Genomic DNA, 19,071 nt, shown 5'->3' on the forward strand with positions numbered 1-19,071 from the left:
TGCATTGTGTGCAAGTGCACAAAGCTTCCCCAGTGAAAATTCCCTGGCTTGCTCAACAAAAGCTGTCTTGCAGTGTCACTTACAAGTTGGGTGCATGCAAGCCCCATTCACTTTGGTAGATTTTTCCTGGAATTTTGGGGGGAATCCAGCCCATCAGGGCACCCTAAATCAGTGCTGTACAAGCAGGGGTGATTGCAAATGTGGTTCTGTACCATTCATTTAAAGGGAGTTTGTGTTGTGATTTCTTTTAAGGGCGCCTCAGACTTAAACTGAGGTGAAGCTGAGGAATTGCAGAAAGACAGCTGGCCTAGTTTTCCAAGGACACAGTATCTGCAGTTTCTTTTGGCTTCTCTGCAGTTTCAGAGGATCAGTGCTTTGGGAAGCTGGGTTGAATGGCAGATAATAGTGAAATAGCCCTCAGGAATAATCATCATATTAGGGAAGGCTTAGTCAAATGGCTCTACACTTTGATATTTTTATTTAGCTAATAATTTTGAAATAAGCTAATTTAAATAGTATTTTGAAATTAAAAATGCATATGCATGCCTGTTGTATTAAAGATGTGATTCTTATCTGTTTTCTGTATGACTATTAGAAGCTCAGTTATGTTTTTATGGGGATAAATCTGCATCCTGTCATGCATTGCAGTATGTTGGCACTTTGCCAAAAGGGTGGCAGACTGCAGTGCTATGAATCTGTTGAATTCCAAAGAAACTCGTTTCAAGAAAATTGGAGAAAATACATGCCAATCTGACTGAGCAAATCCAAATAACTTCAGTCTATGATTAATTAAATTAGGTTGCTTCAAAATTCATAATAGGTGCCTGAAATGACCTTACTTAATGCTATCAGTGCTTTAAATGTCTCCAGAGAACTTGGATTAGCTGAGTACCCCCTTACAGAAAGGGTGTCCTATGTGAGCATGTTGTCCCAAAGGGATAAAATGGGTAAATTTCAGATGCCCTGAAGGAAAAACATACCCAAATGCATGTGACAAAAGGCAGCTGAGGTATCAAGGAAGAGCCTTTGAGGTTAAAATTTCAAGATTATTATTTTATCCAGATTGAGAAAGGGAGGATGTCATGTGTACAATGCAAATAGAACAGAACATATATGGGATATATGCAGAATGCTTATAAAATATAGCAGGATTCAGAGTTAATGTTTCAGGATAAAATAGTTGCTGTACAGTGTTGCTGTGGTTTTTGAACTGTAGTAACATAACCTGCACAATTCCTGTGATGTTTTTAGAGCTGCTAGCTTTGGAAGCTGCAGAGCAAACTGATGGAATTTTCCATTGAAATGGTATAGGTGGAGGTTTGACAGCACAGCCACTGCTGCAGTGCTGTTCCTGGAGTTGGGGTGCGTTGTTTTTCCTCTATCCAACGCCTGGGAATTTTCAGGCAAGTTTTCATATATCTTGCACTTGTGCATGTACAGCTTTGGGAGCATATGCTTGTGTTTATAATAGATATATATACTTCTGGAGTCTCAGAAATATTTGAATGACTGTGCATCTGTGAACCTGCAAACCTTTGAGGATGGATTTTAACAGGTGTAAGTCTACTTCTAATTCTGATGTGTCTGGACACATGCCATCTCTGCAAAGCCCATGTACACAATTTGGTGACTTTGTGAAAAAAGAAGGCTGGCAGCCAAGAAAAATTAACCCCGTGCCTTTGTGTCAGTTAAGCAGTTTAAGTGACTTTCACACCTCAGGCTGAAATAAAAATGAGCTACTACTTGTCACCATGCTCTGAGAGGCTGGTCTCTTTGTTGAGTAACAACATCCATCTGCTTCAGAAAAAAATTACTATAGCAAACTATGTCCTACTACACCAATCCAGCTGCCTGACCACAGAAACAATCCTCCCAGTGCAGTGCAGAGCCCTTGGTCAGCATCTCACATGCATCCTCCATGTCTAAAATAGCCCTGGCATGGGTTTTGTGCTGGGTGGTTCCATGCTGTCAGCTTTCTCCCTTCCCATGGTCTGAAATGTAGTTATGCTGATGCAAGAGTGTATTTTCTTTCCAGCTGGCTTTGAAGTGGCTGCCATTGATCTGATATTTTGCAGATATACTGAAACTCAGACTCCAGGATGAGGTATTGCGCAATGCTGGGGGGAGGGGAAAAAAGGGGAAATAAATACCAAAACAAAACAAAAAACCCCATAAAAAAATCCCGGCTGCTAAATCAAGCATCACCAGAAAGGAAAAGGTTTTGGTATGCAAGAAGAGAAAAAACAAAGGAAGAGAAGCCAATATGATCATAGTTATGAACAGTGGAGTGTGAATTTAAGTAGAGAAAGGATAGCTGGAAAGACCAAGAAAAGGAACACAGAGGAGGGTTGAAGGGTAGGGAGTTTGTGAAATGTGCAATTCCTCACCAGCTTGAAGAGGCTGTGTGGGAGAAGATTGGAGCCAATATACAGTCCAGAACAGACATTTCACTTCACATTTACAGAGTATGGGTAGAAATTAAGTTTCTTGGATTTGCCTGTTAAGCAACTCAGCCCCTGAAGGCAGGAGACTTTCCTCAGCCTGTTTTATGGTTCTGGCTGAACACAAATGCTCAGAGTCATACTGTGTCATACTTGCACCCAGCTGAAACACCTGCCTTGGAACTAGGCTGTACAGTACAGGCTTCTACCCCTGCAATTTATCAGAAGTGATTTCACCTGTAGAACTTCCTGTTGTCACCTGCCATTAAACAAGCATGTCCATTCAGGAGGGAGGTGGTAAATTAAAATCTGAACAGAAAGATATATTGATGTTTTGGGTAAGCCTTCCAATAAGATCCTTTAATTAGTGAGCCTATGAGTCATTAATGGTGTTTTTTAATGTGATGTGGTTTAGTTTCTTTTTTCTGTTTTTTCTTGCATCAGGATGCTGTGTTTTTCATAAAATCTCAGATGGTAATTTGGAGTCAGTTTGAGCTGCCAGCTTATCTTATAATATACCTGGAAGCATTGCCTGTCTTATACCTTCACTCTCTCAGTAAAACACTCTTCATGCGTTTTACCTATGTTCATATTGTTTGGATATTAGTCCTTGCAAAAAAAATTGTGTGTTGGGGGTGGAGGGGTAAAGGGTTTGTTTGTTTATTTTGTGGGGTTTTTTAATAATTCCTGAGGCTCTCAGTCATTCATAGGATTTGAATGTATTTTCAAGCTAAATAATGTCTCAGAAGGCTGTGTTGAATTTGCCTGTTCATGTTGGTGCTACTGTCTTCCTCATTTTTTATTGTTAATGCAACATTTTTTTGTCTGTGACCCACTCTGCTTCTATTTGATGACTTTCTAAAGCCTGTTATCCTGTAACAACAGAGGATGCTGACTAAAAAAGTTATCCATGTGGAAATTTTTATAGCAGCTCCCCCATGGCCTTTATTGGGTGTTCCTATTTCCAGTGCCAAAGGAATGGATTTCAAGTGGATTTCAAGTTAGACAGTCTTTCAAAGTATTCACCATAGTGAAGTCAATTTCTGTGGAAATTAGACAGTTCTTACTGGTATAAACATATACTCCACGATATGCTTCCCTGTCGGATTTGTAGAAAGTTCTTTCAAGCAACCTGAACCTGTGTACCCTGATCCCTTTTCCTCTTTTTCTGAAAGTGCTTATGCTTTTGCTTAAGGACAAAAACTTCCCCAACCTGACCGTGTGCAATTCTTTGCATCACAGTTTGGGAATTTCTGGAGCATGAGTGTTGCCTCTTCCTCAGTGACAAAGTGCTTTGCAAATGGCATTGGACTGGTGAGTTTTTGAGGGTTTTGTTGTTTTTTTTTTTAATAGTGTGTCATCACTTTAATTTAGAAAAAAATCTATGTCAGTAGTAAAGTAAGTGGGATCTATCTGTTGTGATGGAATAACTGCTTTTCAGCTCCAGTAAAGATGACTGAAGTAAAATGATCAGAATAGAACATGCTTATTAGAAGAGATTTGTCATAATGAATCAGTACATATCACTTCCTTTTTGACTTAGGGAGAGTTACAGATGCTTTCATTCACTCTGCATAAAAGTTGATGTATTTGTCACATGTATCTCTTTTTGTTATTGCTTCCTTGAACTATAATTTAGGTCAAGAATTTTTTCTGGACTTGTGTATGGAGTGCTGTTGGTACTGTGTAGCTTGGTGTCATTTTGACACCTCTCGCCATTATTGTAATACACATATTAAAATAATCAAGGATCTTTTATATTATTTAGACTAGCGTGAAGTTGCTTATCCTCTGTGATTCCCTATGTTCACATTATTTAAGAACTCTGTCATTATGACAAGTATAAATACTTGCATAAATATGAACTTGGGAAGCAAATGCTGGAGAAGAGATATTTATGACTGCTAAAATGTTGCCACTCCCAAATATATAGTTTTTAAAATTCTAAATTTGTATGAAGGTTGTACAGAAATGCAATGTGGAGCTTGAGACCTGGAAGTTGAGTCTGTCAGAATCTGTGTGCCCATGTTAAAGAGGAAGGGTTAAAGGTGTCTCATACATTGCATGGGAAATATCCTCTTCTCCAGTGCTTTGGAATACAAGGTCCAAATCAGAAAATAAGTTCATCATTCTCTCTTTTCCAATTGCAGTGAAGTAACTACTTACTGGGCTGACTCCTAAAACATTTTCTGTCATCTAGACATTTTAATGACAAATTCTTAGATCTAAGTAGCAAGTGAGGTGGGGCAATGGTGATTAATGTCTTGAACAAAAATAGATTTTACTGTGCCTTTATAGCTGGAGTGTCATGCCTTGGATATTTGTTAGGACTTTGAAGGCTGCATACCTGCAGAACCTGTTGCAGTCTTTGAGGCTGGAGAAAGATTTAAGAATTCTCTGTGAAGATTGCTGCTCAGGGGGAGAATTAAACTGACATTAAGTTCGTATGGCTGCACCATTCCCCATCATGACAAAGGTGCATGTATTCAACAACATGATATCTGGTTGCTGTGTATGGTAATACTTCTCTGCTTCATAAAATGGGGAATATATTTTTCATCTCACCAGTGTCCTGGGAGGAGCTGTTGAACTTAAAATGTCCTCTTTGAGGATATGCTGTAGGTAATTTTCTTTTTCTAAATATCATAAACTAGAACAGGAATACTGTTTTATTATTTCATCTAGCATGTAATATAATGCTAAGCCTTAATGGGTGTATAGGCACTTGTGAATATGTGTCTAAGTTTGAGGCATCTGTGTGAAGTAGATAGTCAAACAGAATTTTCCTCATGTAAGTAAAAGATACCAGCATGAGCTGGTAGGTTTTAATAGTCCTGTCACATATGCATTTCAAGAATATGCTAGCCATGAGGCATCTGCCTAATGCATAATCTGGAACAGAGTAAATACTGCTTTTCTGAATTGTCCTGGAGCCACACTTAGAGAGGGCTGGGTGACAGGAAAAGGAAAAGCTGTAGTACATATATGACTGGATGTGCAGATGTCTTGGTAGAGGTTAAGCTTTAAGAGTTCAGGAGAATACAGTTTCTTGTCTCTGCTTTGAATCTGTGTCTGTTTGTACCACAATCCACTGTCATTAACTTGATGAGGGGAAAAAACTTAGAGGAAAATAATTGAACTCCTTTGATTGAATACTTTTCTGTTCTGAGATGTTTCTTGAAAGCCCTGATAGTTCATCATGTCTTGTGAAATTTTTCTACTGTGAGAGGGATTTAACTGTTATTCACTGGACACATGCTTGACCATGTCTTTTACCTATTCTGTGGACCTGTAGAGTAGGATCAGGTTGTTCTACCTCACTTCTCACTTGTATTTTCCTCCTTCAAACTGGAATGATCATGATTATGATTATTAAGTGCAGTGTACTAAAATACTACTCAAGCATGGTCGGCAGATTTCCTAGCATGTTTGACAGGGCATTGGTATTCTCCTGACAAAATTACTTCACCTCTGCTTTGAGCCCTGCTTTGAATTTTAGAAGCTGAGTATGGGTGATTTGGCATCACCAATGCTTAATAAAGTTTGGATTACTGATCCTTTATTCCAGTAAGAGAGGAGGGGAATTGTTTTTTGTTGAATAAAGGTCCTTTCTTTTACATACTAGTTATTGGTTTAAGTCAATGTCTCTGGAGGGTGCCTCTAGTTCATTAGTGAACTCCACATGTTATAAATTAATTGAAATACTAATAAAATTCCTTCTATCTGCAATCATAACAGTAACATTTTTTTGCTGAAAATGTGTGAGAAAATATTAGGTGAACAAAGGTTAGAATTAAGAATCAATATGGGTAGTACAATAACAATAATGTCAAACCTTAGCAACTGTGTTTTGTCTTTTTCTTATATTTTATATATTTGTACCCGGTATTGCCTGTTATTTTTCTTGACTGCCCTTGAGTGAACATTTGCTGTAACAATTCTGTATGTGACTAGTCTGCAGTGCACTGAAGAGAAAACCTTGAGGACAGGAACTGCAAGCCTGAAGAGTTGCTTGTGCATGAAAGGCAAAGGACAAAACCTAAAGGATCCGAGCATGGCTATGCAGAGAAGCCTTTTATGAATTTGACAGTAGGATGCTATTGCTGTTTGACACTAAGCTGTACAGAAGCCCAAACTGCTACATTTTGGACTTCTTGGAAAGATTGTTTTTCTCAATGCTTAATCTGAAAATATAGCACATCTACATAGACTGTCCATTTCTCTTGAGCCACATCCCAACAGTACAATTCTCCAAGTTTCTAATCAGCCAAAATACAAGCATGTTTGATTCCAGTCTGCTAGGGAGAGTTGCCTGTATCAAAGCAATGTGGAAGGGGGTGGACATAGAATCTAAGTGCAGAAAACATATTTTGGGTAGATGTTTTGGATTCTGGGTCACTTTTGTTTGTTAGTATAACTTTTTAGCTGAGATAATAAGTAACCTATTGAAGACGCTAAAAATGTCACTTCTCCTGCCACCACAAAAAAGCGAGGAAATACAGAGGGGAAGAATTTCAAGTAAGAACTTTGGTTTTTAAAAAAATACTACCACCTGAGCGTATTGACAGTTGAGCTGTTCAGTGTCAGCTTTTCTTTCTTTGACTATAGGAGCTGCTTGTGAATGACACCTGAGTGCATTTGCCCTCAGATAACCTCTTCAAGAGTCCTTTCCTTTCTTGTAGCTCTGTGGTTCTAATGCACATACTTTTGTGGTCTCTTTCTCTTCCCCTTGCTTAGATGTGGGGTGTGGGTGTGACACTTGCAGTGAACATTGTACAGTGAACACTGTGTTCTGGAAGGTCAGCACATCATAGGTTTTTGGGAACAAAAATGTTTGGCTTTTTTTTTTTAATTTACTATTGGTTTTTTGCCTGTTTTGCCTTCATCTTAATGTTTTTGCCTTCTTTTAATCTCTATTTCTGGTATAATAACATATTTTCATTGCATTCTTGCACATATTATGCTGTCTTTAAACCTTCCCCCCCACACACTTTCTCTTCTGTATTCCACTTTCTCCTTTTTCTCTTCCAGCCACCTATCCTCACCCTTGTGACTTCTGCATCTATAATGCAGTAGCTGCATGACTGCCTCAGGCTGCTGTTCCGAAAGGAATTGCTGTAGTCCTGCTTTCCTGCTCACCCACAGCGCCTCTGTTGTGCTGCACAAGTGCATTGAATGCCCTCAATACCCAGCGTCCATCATGCTGGTAGTGTGGGGGACCTTCTGTGCTGTTTTGGATCTCTGAAGGGGCCTTCTCAGAAAAAAAGAGCCAGGGCATGTCCAAAATCTTGGGACAGTGGCTGTCAGTAGAGTAAGTGGGAGTTAGCATTGTTTAAAGGGTGGGAAAGAGAGAACTGTAGTTAAAACTGGGATGGTTTGTGGTTGGAGATCCCATTTTAGATGTGAGCTAGGGGGCAGGCTGACACATTAAATCTGAGGTTAATGTGTCCTAAGACCTTCCTCTGAAATCAAGGTCTGGCCTTCTGTAAGACAGGGTGTTCTATGCTGTTAAGAGGAAAACAGAAAGGAGCTATGGCATGTTAAACTAGATAAATGGGTAAAATGGCACATTGTCATGGTTTTAGCAATGAACTATCAACCACTGCCAAAAAAACCAGACCCTGCAGTGTCTTTGAGCAAGTGGAGGGAATGAGGGAGCTATGCTTCCCGTTTGGGGGAGTTACAGTCCCTGCTGTTTTGTATTGCTACCATGCATAAACCTACCACAGGCCTATGGAATGTGTAAGACTCTTCTGCAGTTTACAGTGAAATTGCAAAAGAAAATCCTTGAGTCATCACACAAAATGCAATTATTAATATTATTATCAGCATGAGAGAACAGTATTTATTGAGAATGCTGGTCATCTTGTGAAATCATCAGAATCAACATAAAATTTCACAGAAGTTTGGTGTTATCAATTCCAAGTGTGCAATGAGAATGAGTCACATCTTCCAAGATTTGCTTAAAAATCAGAAGTTTATTTTTAATTTGGTTTGATTTTTATTTGCCTTTTTATGTCAAAGCTGATTCATTTTTTCCACTATTTTCAATGGCCACAACCCTTTTATCATTTTCTTTTTAAGATGGAGATTTTTTTAAGTAGAGTACCAAATATTTCAGGACATGCAACAAAATTATGTAATTACTGCCAATTCATATTATCAGGTAGTTATCAAAGTTATCCTGCTTTAGTAGAAAGGAGAAGTAGGAGGTTATAGAATAAAATAAGATTAAGCTGAATTTTCTTAGGTGCTGTTTTGAGTAACCAACAGTTGCATACTAGAGAAGAGTGTTGTCACTGGAAAAATATACCTTATTCAGGACTGGGTACAAATTTAGTCTTGTCACAGAAATTGTCCATTATTTCCAGAGGCATGGAAATTTCTTCCAAGAAGTTTACTTTGTAAAGTCATCTTTTACCTCCCTTGTCATTCCTTCAGTTTAGCAAAAGACAGATGAGAAGATTTACTTAATCTTTATATATTTAACATAGTGCACTAAAGTGGAAGAATTACATACAAGATCTCTTGTGTAATCTTTAGTTCTCTGTGAGGAATTATCTGACGTACCTGCAAACTGCATCAGGTAAAAATCTGTTCCTAATGATGCTGGATGTCTTTTTTTTTAATTTTAAAATTATTTTTAATAATACTCTTTCTATCAAGTATTCCTACAAGGATGTGCTTAGAAAAATTCTTTTGAGGGAGTCAGAGGTTCTGTGCAGACTCCAGCTGAGGTGTACTGACACAGCACATCCCAAAATGAGGGGCTGCAGATTAGACAAGTTCCTCTTTGTTTGTGATTTGGGTCCCAAATTTGAGACTGTGTGCCTTTTCCCTCTCTAACATGAAGAGGAATGTTTTTTTCTCTTCATAGCAAAAGTTAATTTTAATTTTGGGCAAATAGTCTGTGGTCAGTTTTACTGGGCAGTAGGTACTTGCCATGGTAGCAGCAGCATTCTGAATGTTTTTGTGTGTCCCATTTGGTCTTGTGGGTGACTTTTGAGCTAAATAAAAAGTCCCAAACCAGCTCCCTGTTTGTATTTTTTAAAAGAAGTTTTTTTGTATCAGAGAAGACAAATTCAGCTGAAATGAAATTAAACATTATGGAAAGATGAAACATTTACTTTTGCAAAACTTACGTACCCTGCAGATTTTCCTTGACACACTGTATTAGTTCTGTAAAAATTTTTCTTTTTGGGTAAAGATGGGTAACTAGTTTAAAACCAGTTGCAGGGCAGATATACTGAAATATGTTAACTTTAAAAATTTTACAGAATTTCACTGCTTTCTCTTTTTTTATGGTTTTGTTGCCTTGAATTAAGGTAGTACCAGCTGCTGCCTGTTTGCATCACTTGTGCATAGCCTGGAGAGGTATCATTCACCAATGGGAGTGAAGCAAAGTGCCCCAGCAGCTTTGTGGAGCAAGCCATATTTCTCAGCAGCACAAGTTCACACCCTGCTCAAGGCTTGCACCAACTCAAAAAGGAGCTAGTGAGGACATTTCTTTTGCTAGATCTATTGTGCACAACTTTCTGTTCTGCTGAACTAACTGTAGAAGAGAAACATGCTTCTGGGTAAGTAATTCCATGTGGAGGCTGAAATCTGTCTTTCAAGCAGCTGCATAATAGAGTGCTGTATGCTTGCTCCAGCTGTATGGAAGCAGCAGTGTTTGGCTGATTTATTTTTAATAGCAATTAGTGAAAGCTGTGCTCATTTGCTGCTGTTTAGGAACAGAGTAGTCAAATTCGGAAGTCTTAGCACTGTGAGTGACCGTGATCTATTTTTTTAGATACTTTTTATCTTTGGGTAAACTGCGTCAAAGAAATAAAAATGCAAAAATCAGCATTTGGACTTTTTTGCCCACTTAGATGGTAATCGTGACATTTTTTTGGAGGAAGGCACTAAGTGAAATTTTTTGTTTAATCAGTCAATTGGAAGAATGTATTTCTTAAATATGAAAATAAATGTTTCTTATTTGTGAACCCACTGATGGTTCACTGTAAAAAAATTAATGCTTAATTATTGTATATCTTTAATTCTCTTTTATCATTATGCTTCTAAAATCTGTTGACTAATATTATTTATATAATAGTTTTAATAAGCACAAATATTAGCAGCATTTTAAATAGGAAATGTCTTCATGTGTATTTTAAAAACTTGAATTTATTAAGTTTCTGAATTGTTAATGTGTTGCAGATTATACAGCAATTCTTAACTGCAGTGTTAAAATGTGCATGATTCACAAAAAGTTCCTCTTAGAATGCCTTTTAGGTCAAAACCATAAATTCTCTCTTCTATCTTCAAAGTCCTTTTTATAGTTAGATGATTAGCTTGTAGAAAAACATCTAATTTTTTTCATACGAGGCAACCTTGACTGGAGGGATGGCATTGGTAGGTTTTTCATCTGTTGAAATAAATAGTAATAGAATACTAATTTTCTGTGATTTGAATGTTTAAATTACTTTTTGTTCTGTGTAAGCATGTTCATCCTTGGTATGTATTAAATTGCAAAATTGCATCTTATAGGATTCCATTGCTTTTAAAACTACTACATAATATTTCTCTCTTTACCTAAACTGATGCATGAACATGGACCATAATTTTTTGTTACTGTCACCTTATTTAACTTTCTAAAAACAAGAAAAAAGGTCTGGAGAGGCAGAATCTAAGATTAGTGCAGAATTTAGCTTAATCTGGTTGAGCTGATGAGATTTCAGCAATTTCTACTTCATAGGCACTTATCCCTTGTCATTTCTCTTCATATAGGTGTCTGTGACATTGTTTCTATGTTTGGTTTGATCACAATTCTATACCTTGGGTGCTAGATTCTTTGTTGTGGGGAATTGCTGTCTGGTTTTTCTAGAGCTTTGCTTCTCTGTCATTTTGTATGTTCAGATACAGTCACAACAGTAATTTGCTGCGTTGCACAGAAATATGTGTTGCAGCAGAATTAACAGAGAAGCTGAGAGAAATCTGGTGATTTGGTTGTTCATGTTTTTCATTTACTTGATTTCAGCAATCTCTATTTGGAAATGCGTTAACTCTCTCAGAAATTGGAGCAATCCACATCTTCCATTCAGCCTCAAGATGCTTTGTTAAACATCACCAGACACAGTTTCCCTGTGCTACCATTATCATGGTAATGTCTAGATTTTCATTTATCTTTGGCTTCCCAGCACGGCTTATCAGAAAGGGCCACTCTGCAGGGCAGTGCAGACAGCCCAAAAATCTTGGGTTGTTTCTGTCTCCTGGGAGACAAGACCCAGGCAGTGGACAGTCCATGCTGGCCAAGCATCATCTGCCTGTAGCTTTGGCTAGTAGGTAGCAAGCCAAAAAATGCTTTGCCCGCTGAGAGAGAAAAGTGAGAGTCTAAAAAATGGTGTCAAGCCTTTGGGGACAGTTGGACTGGGATTAAAGTAAAGGAGAAAATTCTGTCTATTCAGAAAGTAGATAAAAACCCCAAACAACTGAACAAAAATAAAACAAAAAGAAAACCCCAATGAATAACAAACCCCCAAACAAGCCAAACCCAACTAACCAAAAATTTCCAGTTTTAACCCATCAAAATTACTTTGCGCAGAACACTCAGCTCTCTTACACTGACAGAAAGAATCTGTTGAGAAGGAAAACCCAATAAAACTTGGAAAATTGTGTACCAAATAAGATAGATACAAATTTTGGCAAGAGCTGAGCAGTACAAGTGCTGGCAACTGGGGGCAAATGTCTGACCCATACTGGAACCAGTAACTATTTGACCCTGCTGTTGAGGGGAAGCAGGGACCAGATCTGAGTCACAGGGACAAGAGACAGCAGTGGGGGTCAGGAAGGGTCATGGAAAGGGAGAATTTGAACAGGACTCTGAACATGTGGGAGGGGTCTTGTGGGAGTAAAGAAGGATAATCCATACATACAGAAGTAGTCTGCTCTCATTTTCCTAATGATATCCTCTAAAGACAGTAATTTAAAAAGGAAAGATGAAGCCACATGTATAGGTAAGCCAGAATTTCAGTAATGCAGCAGTGGTTATGAAGAGTGTGCAAATGAAATTTGTGTCAAAGGTTTGTGTTTAGATAGATGAATATCCCAGATGCATATACAGATTTCTTGATTTTGTGGAAGAATATTTGGGTTTGTTCAGTACTTGAAAATTTGGCCTTTGGGGAGAAGATGTTTTCATGTGCTGTAATACTGAAATGCTTTGAGCAAAGTTTAAAATTATATTCTGTGGCTGTAGAGAACATTGACATCTTTTGGATGACTTATTCAAATATTCTTATGGTTGATGGTGTATTCATATTTGAATAAATTCGGGAAAGATTCATCCAAAGCTGTTTCAATCCAGCACTGCTGTAAAGAAACAGAAAAGTCGAGTCATTTCATCACGTAAAACTGCTTAAACCTTCAGGAGAAAAAGGGTTACTACTTAAATTTCAGATGAAAGGAGTGTTTTGTGAATTCATCTGTGTCATGTATTCATACCTGAATGAAAATGAGCCATGATGTACTGCACTTTCTCAGGAACATTACATAAACTTCCTTGTTCTAAAACATGCACAAGTTTGAAAGGTGCAAACAGAAATGAAAGAAACTTTGCAGTAGTTTCTCCACAAGCAGGAAGCCTAATATTTACACAACAATCAATAGAGTAAAGAACATGGAGACAAGCAGCACTCTCTCCTACAAATGTTGGTTTAACTGGTAAGAGAAGGTAGGATCCCTCTGAACAACAACTCACTTTTAGCTAGACCTGTTTGCTTGGGGATGGGTTTGGCTTGAATTCTGCAGAACCTTGTTGGCCATGGTTTGGAGTTGTGCAATTAAAACAAGTGGTTGTTTTTCAGTATGTTATATTTGGAACAGTTTTCTTCTGATCAGGTCCTTCAGTAGTGTTTTAGAGAGACTCTAATGAAGATTAGTTAAAGAAAAATCTGATCCTGATACAGCTTGCTGTGCTAAAAAAAAAAGAGTTTTTCTATGTATGATTAACTTATATATTTCTCTAATTCTTTGCTATCATGTTTACTTGTTTGTACTGTGTGCCTTTAGGGAGATTTTTGTCCTCACTGTGGGAGGGAAGGTAAAAGTGCAAGAATGCGCTGACTTCAGTGCAAACCAGAAGGGGACAAGAAAGGACAGGGGACAGTATACTTTTATTTATTGTTATTCTGTGATTTACAAGCCTAATGTTATTCACATAACATTAGGCTTGTAGATAAACTCACAATAAAAGTTGGCAATTTTCAGTTCAAGCAAAAAGTTGCTGAATCCAGGAACCTGTGAAAGGAAGCTAAACATGTCTTTTGTTTTCATTATCCTTCCTGTGAGAACTCAGAAAATATTGTTTTTCCTCAAGTTCAGTGGGTGGGAACAATTGCTAGTCACATTTGCTACCTGCAGAGAATGGTTTAGAGAAAAACCTGTCTGTCCTCAATCTCCTGGAAAAAAACTGTCCATTGGAATGAGAGCAGGAAACTGGGATATTGGGGCCGAGCTAAGTTTCTTGGGTTTCAGGATGGACATTTTGCTCTCCTACCCTGGTGGTGTTTTCCTCTGCTGCAGTGGTTGTAGGGACCAGGTACGTGAAGGTGCTGGCTATGCCATCAGCTTTAGAAGTCACATGCTCCTTTCAGAGGCTGCTCAGAGTTTCTGGGAGGTTGCTGAAATCTCTCTGAGGCAAAGGTGAGGAGAGGGAAAGATGATTTTCAACACTTCAGAAGGTACATCAATAAACCAATGATTAGGTGGACAGGCTTAGGAAATTCTTTCATGTACCAAAGTCATTGAATATATGAGAAATTCCCTCAACATTTTAAGAATCCATTGCAGTGGGCAGCTTCAGATAATCTTAATCAGGTAATATCTATCAGTTTTAATTTGTTCAAGCTTATATGCACTCAAGTTACTCATAATAACTGTTCTCAGAAATAACTTGAAGTTTAAAGCAATAACAAATTTAAACTAGGCAAGGAAAACTTCAGCTAATAGATTTACATTAGTTACTGAGAAATACGGTCTTGCAATAAAAAGTAATGTGCAAAGCTCCTAGTTACGCCTTGCTTTTGCAGTAATACAAACCAGAGAGTGAGGTTTAGCCTATACTATGAAACTAAATTTGATTTTGTAGTCTGTGGTTGTAATCTGTTTTATTAGGTCATTTCATTAACAGCTATTACCAAAGAGAAATGTACCTCAGTCTTCCATGTTTCCAAGTGTAGTGTACCCCAAAGAACTTTTACATACACCTTTGAGGCATAAATCCAAACCCATGTCCATTGTTTTCTGTTAAAGCAGATCCCTTCACTTGAAGGGTTAGAGACTGGTATGATAGCGATAAGTGCAGTTATCCACAAGGGATGAAGCATCTCACTATGATTAACACAAAGTACTTCCTGTATGTTTTTTTCAAAACCCACCTGCTGGCCATGCTGGATCTTCATGTCCGTGCTGAACTTCATTTGCATTGCATTCTTTTTTAGCACCTTCCTTTTATGGCTGTGCTTGTGCAGTAATTGTATAAAAAGAGAGAGTTTCATGTAGTAGCTAAGCTACTACTTCTGAATGATTTTTATTTTCCTCTGCTTCTAGCAAGTATTTACACAGTAACTAAAATGCATGCCCTTGGTGATGCTGTGCTAAAATGAAGTTGATAAGTATACAATCAGGTTGTCCTTTGTAGATTCTTATGGGCAGCCTGAAGAAATGCAGAACTTTCAGAATGGAGGAAAGAAAATTGATTTTGGAACTCTTCCCCTTTGTTCCTGTACAGCAATACATGCACTATTAAATGTTAAGTCATCTGTCCAATGCAAAAGAACGCCCAAGATTGTCCTCCTATACCTTGCTCCTAGTTACCTGTATTTCTTGTTCAATGAAGTGCTCATTTATACCTTTCACCACATTACACATTCATTCCTTTCACCATACTGCTTAACAGCTTGGAATGGTGCTCTAAGCGTGTAGAATACCCTATTTTGAATGATTGATAGTTATTAAACTGAGAGTATTAAAACCCCCCAAAAAACACTGCCCCCCAAAATGCTAAACTTGTCATATAGTCCTATAGTTGTGTTCAATTTAAAGTAGTCTTTGTTCATTGTTGTAAATAAACTGAGTTAGAGTACATCCTTGTATATGTAATATATACATTTAAAAATAGGATTAGAAGTATTGCAGACTCTAGAGACATAAATTACTTTTGTGTTGCTTAAGATTACTTAGGAATACAGCCCTACAGGGTTATTGGGAAAGTAGTTCTTGCTGCCATGTAGTGGAGACCTTCATGAAACTAAAGGGCAGAATGGAGTAGTTACAGCAAGTGGCTGTCATATAAGTCAGGTACAGATCAGCTTCTCCCTTAAAAAGTTCTATATATTTATCCAGCAATATCTAGTGATTACTTTTTAAAAGGAATGAGGAAATATATACTTATGTCTACATTCCTTGGCTTTTTAGGTTGTGGTGGTGGGTTCTTGGTTGTGTTTATTTGTTTACCCTTCAGGAAGTTTTAGGTTTACTTCAGGGTACATACCAAATTAGAAGAATTCTGAAAAGGTAGCTAATTCTTAATAGAGTTTGGCAATACTTCCAGGCCTGCTATTAGGTTGATTAATGGGTTTTATTTCCAGTGCAAAAATGAACCAGTTTTTTGATATTACCAACTGCTTTTTAGTGACTTGAGGTACCGCATATTAAAGTCTGTCGCTGTGTTGTGGTGGCCCAGCTGAAAGAAGTAGAAATGTCAATAACCGGTCTGAAAAGTAGTTCTGGAATGGTCTTTGAAGACTTAGCACCAACGTTGTGAAATGACAGGTAGTAGCACAGCAGAACAAGAAAACACGTGAAAAGAGAGTAATTCAAAGGTTTAAAGCTTCTGAAAAGATTGAGGAATAAGGATGGACTCAGTCCTATGGTTTACTGAAAAAGTATTTATATGCTTATGTGATTTTGATGGCAATGAAAGAGTAGCTGTTCAGCCAGTAAAAGATGTAGGGAATACCAGGAGGTGAGGGAGTAGGGTGTCCATCTCTCTTTCCCATTCTTTTTATAGCTTATGGCATCTGCTGAGCTATAAAGCTGAATGATCAGGTTTTAGAAGGTTCCCTGTGACAGTTGTCCTTTACCCTGAAACTTTTATCTTGTAATGCTAGTTTTGTTGGAAGCTTTGCTGCCTGCTGCAGTGGGATGAAGAGCTGGCCTCTGAAAGGGGTATGTTGTATTTCTGAGATACTTTAAAACAAAAAGCTGATCACCATCTCCATTGCCCATCAATTGCTTCATGTGCTGCTGGTCACATTCTACCGGGGCTTGTGCTTCTGCTCAAAGTGCCATGCCTGGCTTGCTCAATGTTTATTCTCTACTCATGATTTCTCTAAGGCTAGTGGAATTAATCTAATGGACAAGAGCATGTGTGAGAATAGAAATAGGATCGGCAATCCAAACTGGTCTTTGTCCAGTTTAAATGGAAGATAAGTAAATTCATAAAAAGAAGGGGGTGTATTTTCATTTTAGTTTTGCATTTTGAGTGCAAAGGCGTCCATGGGGAGTGATGTACATTCCTGATTAAGTAGAATTCTAGCTGTAGAACAAAATTAATCAGTTTTTCACTGAGCATACTCAATAGTAAGGGATATAATTCAAGATGAGCAGTGTTAGAGACTACATAATTACTCTGTGGTTCTGTGTTCTTTAAATTTTAAAATTATGGTAATTATCACATTTAAAATACATTTTATAAGTTTTAATATTAAAAATACAATTGAAATACAAGTGAAACTGATATTGAAACACATGAAAATAGGCTGCACTGAGTAATTTCATTACTCTCTGATCTTCCTTTAAAAGTCCTAAGCTATTTGATTTTCCTGCCTTTCCCATGGGTCACTTTCCTTTTGCTTTATTGAATAGATTGCTATAGATATTGGTTTTCTCAATATTAAGCTTTTGAAATACCATTCATTTCTTCCATCTCATCATTCCCAATTAAAGCCACAGTGTATCAAACTAAGGGACAGTCTTTGCTTACAGTATTTATGCCTCAAGCATTTGTGGACCAGCAAGGGGTTCAGATAGTAATTTCCTTTTAAATTAATAATGGTATTAGGGGTAGGAATGGTGTTGTCTGGTTGAACTGAACAGTCAACCTCATTAAAATATTTAGTTAAAAATTGTTTATTTCAGGCTAACTCACAGATACTTTTTGAACAGTGCTTTCCCCACAGTGTGAAGCTAGTGGCTGGTCACCAGGACCATAAAGGCGACACTGGGAATTCTGCCTTTTGGGCGTTGCTGTTCCTTTGCATGCAGCAGCCTTGGAGCTGCTTTTAGTGGCATTCTCTGTGCCTATGTGGTGCTTTGAAACAGGTTCCATTACATGAGAGGCCTTTAAGCCACATGCTTAGTTCCAGCAGCTGTAAATGGTGTCACTTTACTGTTTTAGCAGTCTGCCTGTGGGATATTAGGAGCACTATCATTTTACTTTCTGAGTCCCTGTTCAAGTTTGGCCATTAAGAAATAGTATCAAATAATGAACGGGATGGGGTCCTATTACAGCTTAATAATAATGGAACAAACAAGCAAACAAAACCAAGTAAATAACTTTTTTTTTTTCTAGAGGATTCTAATCAAATTAAATGTAAAGACATACTATGCTGTGGTGTGATACTTAAGAGCTAGTGATAGTCTTAATGTTCCAAAGATACATTACCAGGATCTGAGTATCATTTTGAGTTAACAGGAATGAGCAGCTTTTGTCAACTGGGAGGGTGAGTTGATTACAGAAAAACTAACCACAGAACACACACTCAAACTTTCTAATACTTAGTTTAAATAGGAAAGATTCATCCAGATACATTTAACATTCTGAGTCTGCAAACCTCTGGATTTATTTGCTCCTAGCTGGAGTTGTAAGATTTGGGAAATCCTTCTGTTACAGCTGCCTGAGAAGTACTTTGAGATGTAGTTATGCAATTGTAACAAAAATTGGGATCTCTGCACTATCTTTGCTTTTTAAAATTAAACACAGGAAATGCTTCTACTTGGAAAAGAGGAATTGCTTCTTGTAAATCCAGACATCAGGGATTGAAGTCCTAGACCCTCAGAGCAAAGAAAGTGTAAGAAATACTAAGAAGCATAACAAAGTTTCTACAAAGTCAGTATTTTGTATCCAATTGTGAGTCATTCAGTACTTAAAAGTTATGTAATACTGTCAATTATGAATACAAATCCAGGGGGAATTTGAAGGCCTTTTCATCAGAATTTTAAAACCATGATACCCTAACGATTAATTCCCTAAGGAAATATGAACATAAATAATGATGTATCTGCCACTGACCTCTGAGAAAATATGCAAGTTCCAATTAAATTGCATCTGGAATATTTGTTTGCACCAAAAGGATCAAAAGAGATGAAAGCTGGACATGGCAGAAGGGCAGCAAGGTTTTTAACTTGAGCTATTGCAAGGGCACCGCACGGTGGCTGTGGCAGCTCTCCCATGCTCTGCCCAGGGCAGCACTGCAGCTTCTCTCGGCCAGGTTTGCTGAGGGAAAGGCTCCCCACACCTGTGCCTTCCCACCAAGGAAATCACCTTTTCACAGACTAGTGCAGCAGGGAACTTCTTAGCTGATACAGC

At 37.9% G+C, this 19,071-nt stretch overlaps 1 protein-coding gene across 10 annotated transcripts in view; it reads left to right on the plus strand.

Moving 5' to 3' along the window:
* ZNF385B (zinc finger protein 385B) overlaps positions 1-19,071 on the plus strand; it is a 151,558-nt gene that overhangs the window by 56,412 nt on the left and 76,075 nt on the right. The window contains exon 2 of one of the 10 annotated variants that reach the window (XM_074548368.1): positions 3,684-3,755. The exons of the other annotated variants lie outside the window; for them this stretch is intronic. Coding sequence (XP_074404469.1) covers positions 3,684-3,755 — 72 coding nt within the window. The remainder of the gene's footprint in view (positions 1-3,683; positions 3,756-19,071) is intronic. 10 annotated transcript variants of the gene reach the window in all.

This window comes from Zonotrichia albicollis, chromosome 10 (assembly GCF_047830755.1).
Source record: "Zonotrichia albicollis isolate bZonAlb1 chromosome 10, bZonAlb1.hap1, whole genome shotgun sequence".
Lineage (NCBI taxonomy): Eukaryota > Metazoa > Chordata > Aves > Passeriformes > Passerellidae > Zonotrichia > Zonotrichia albicollis.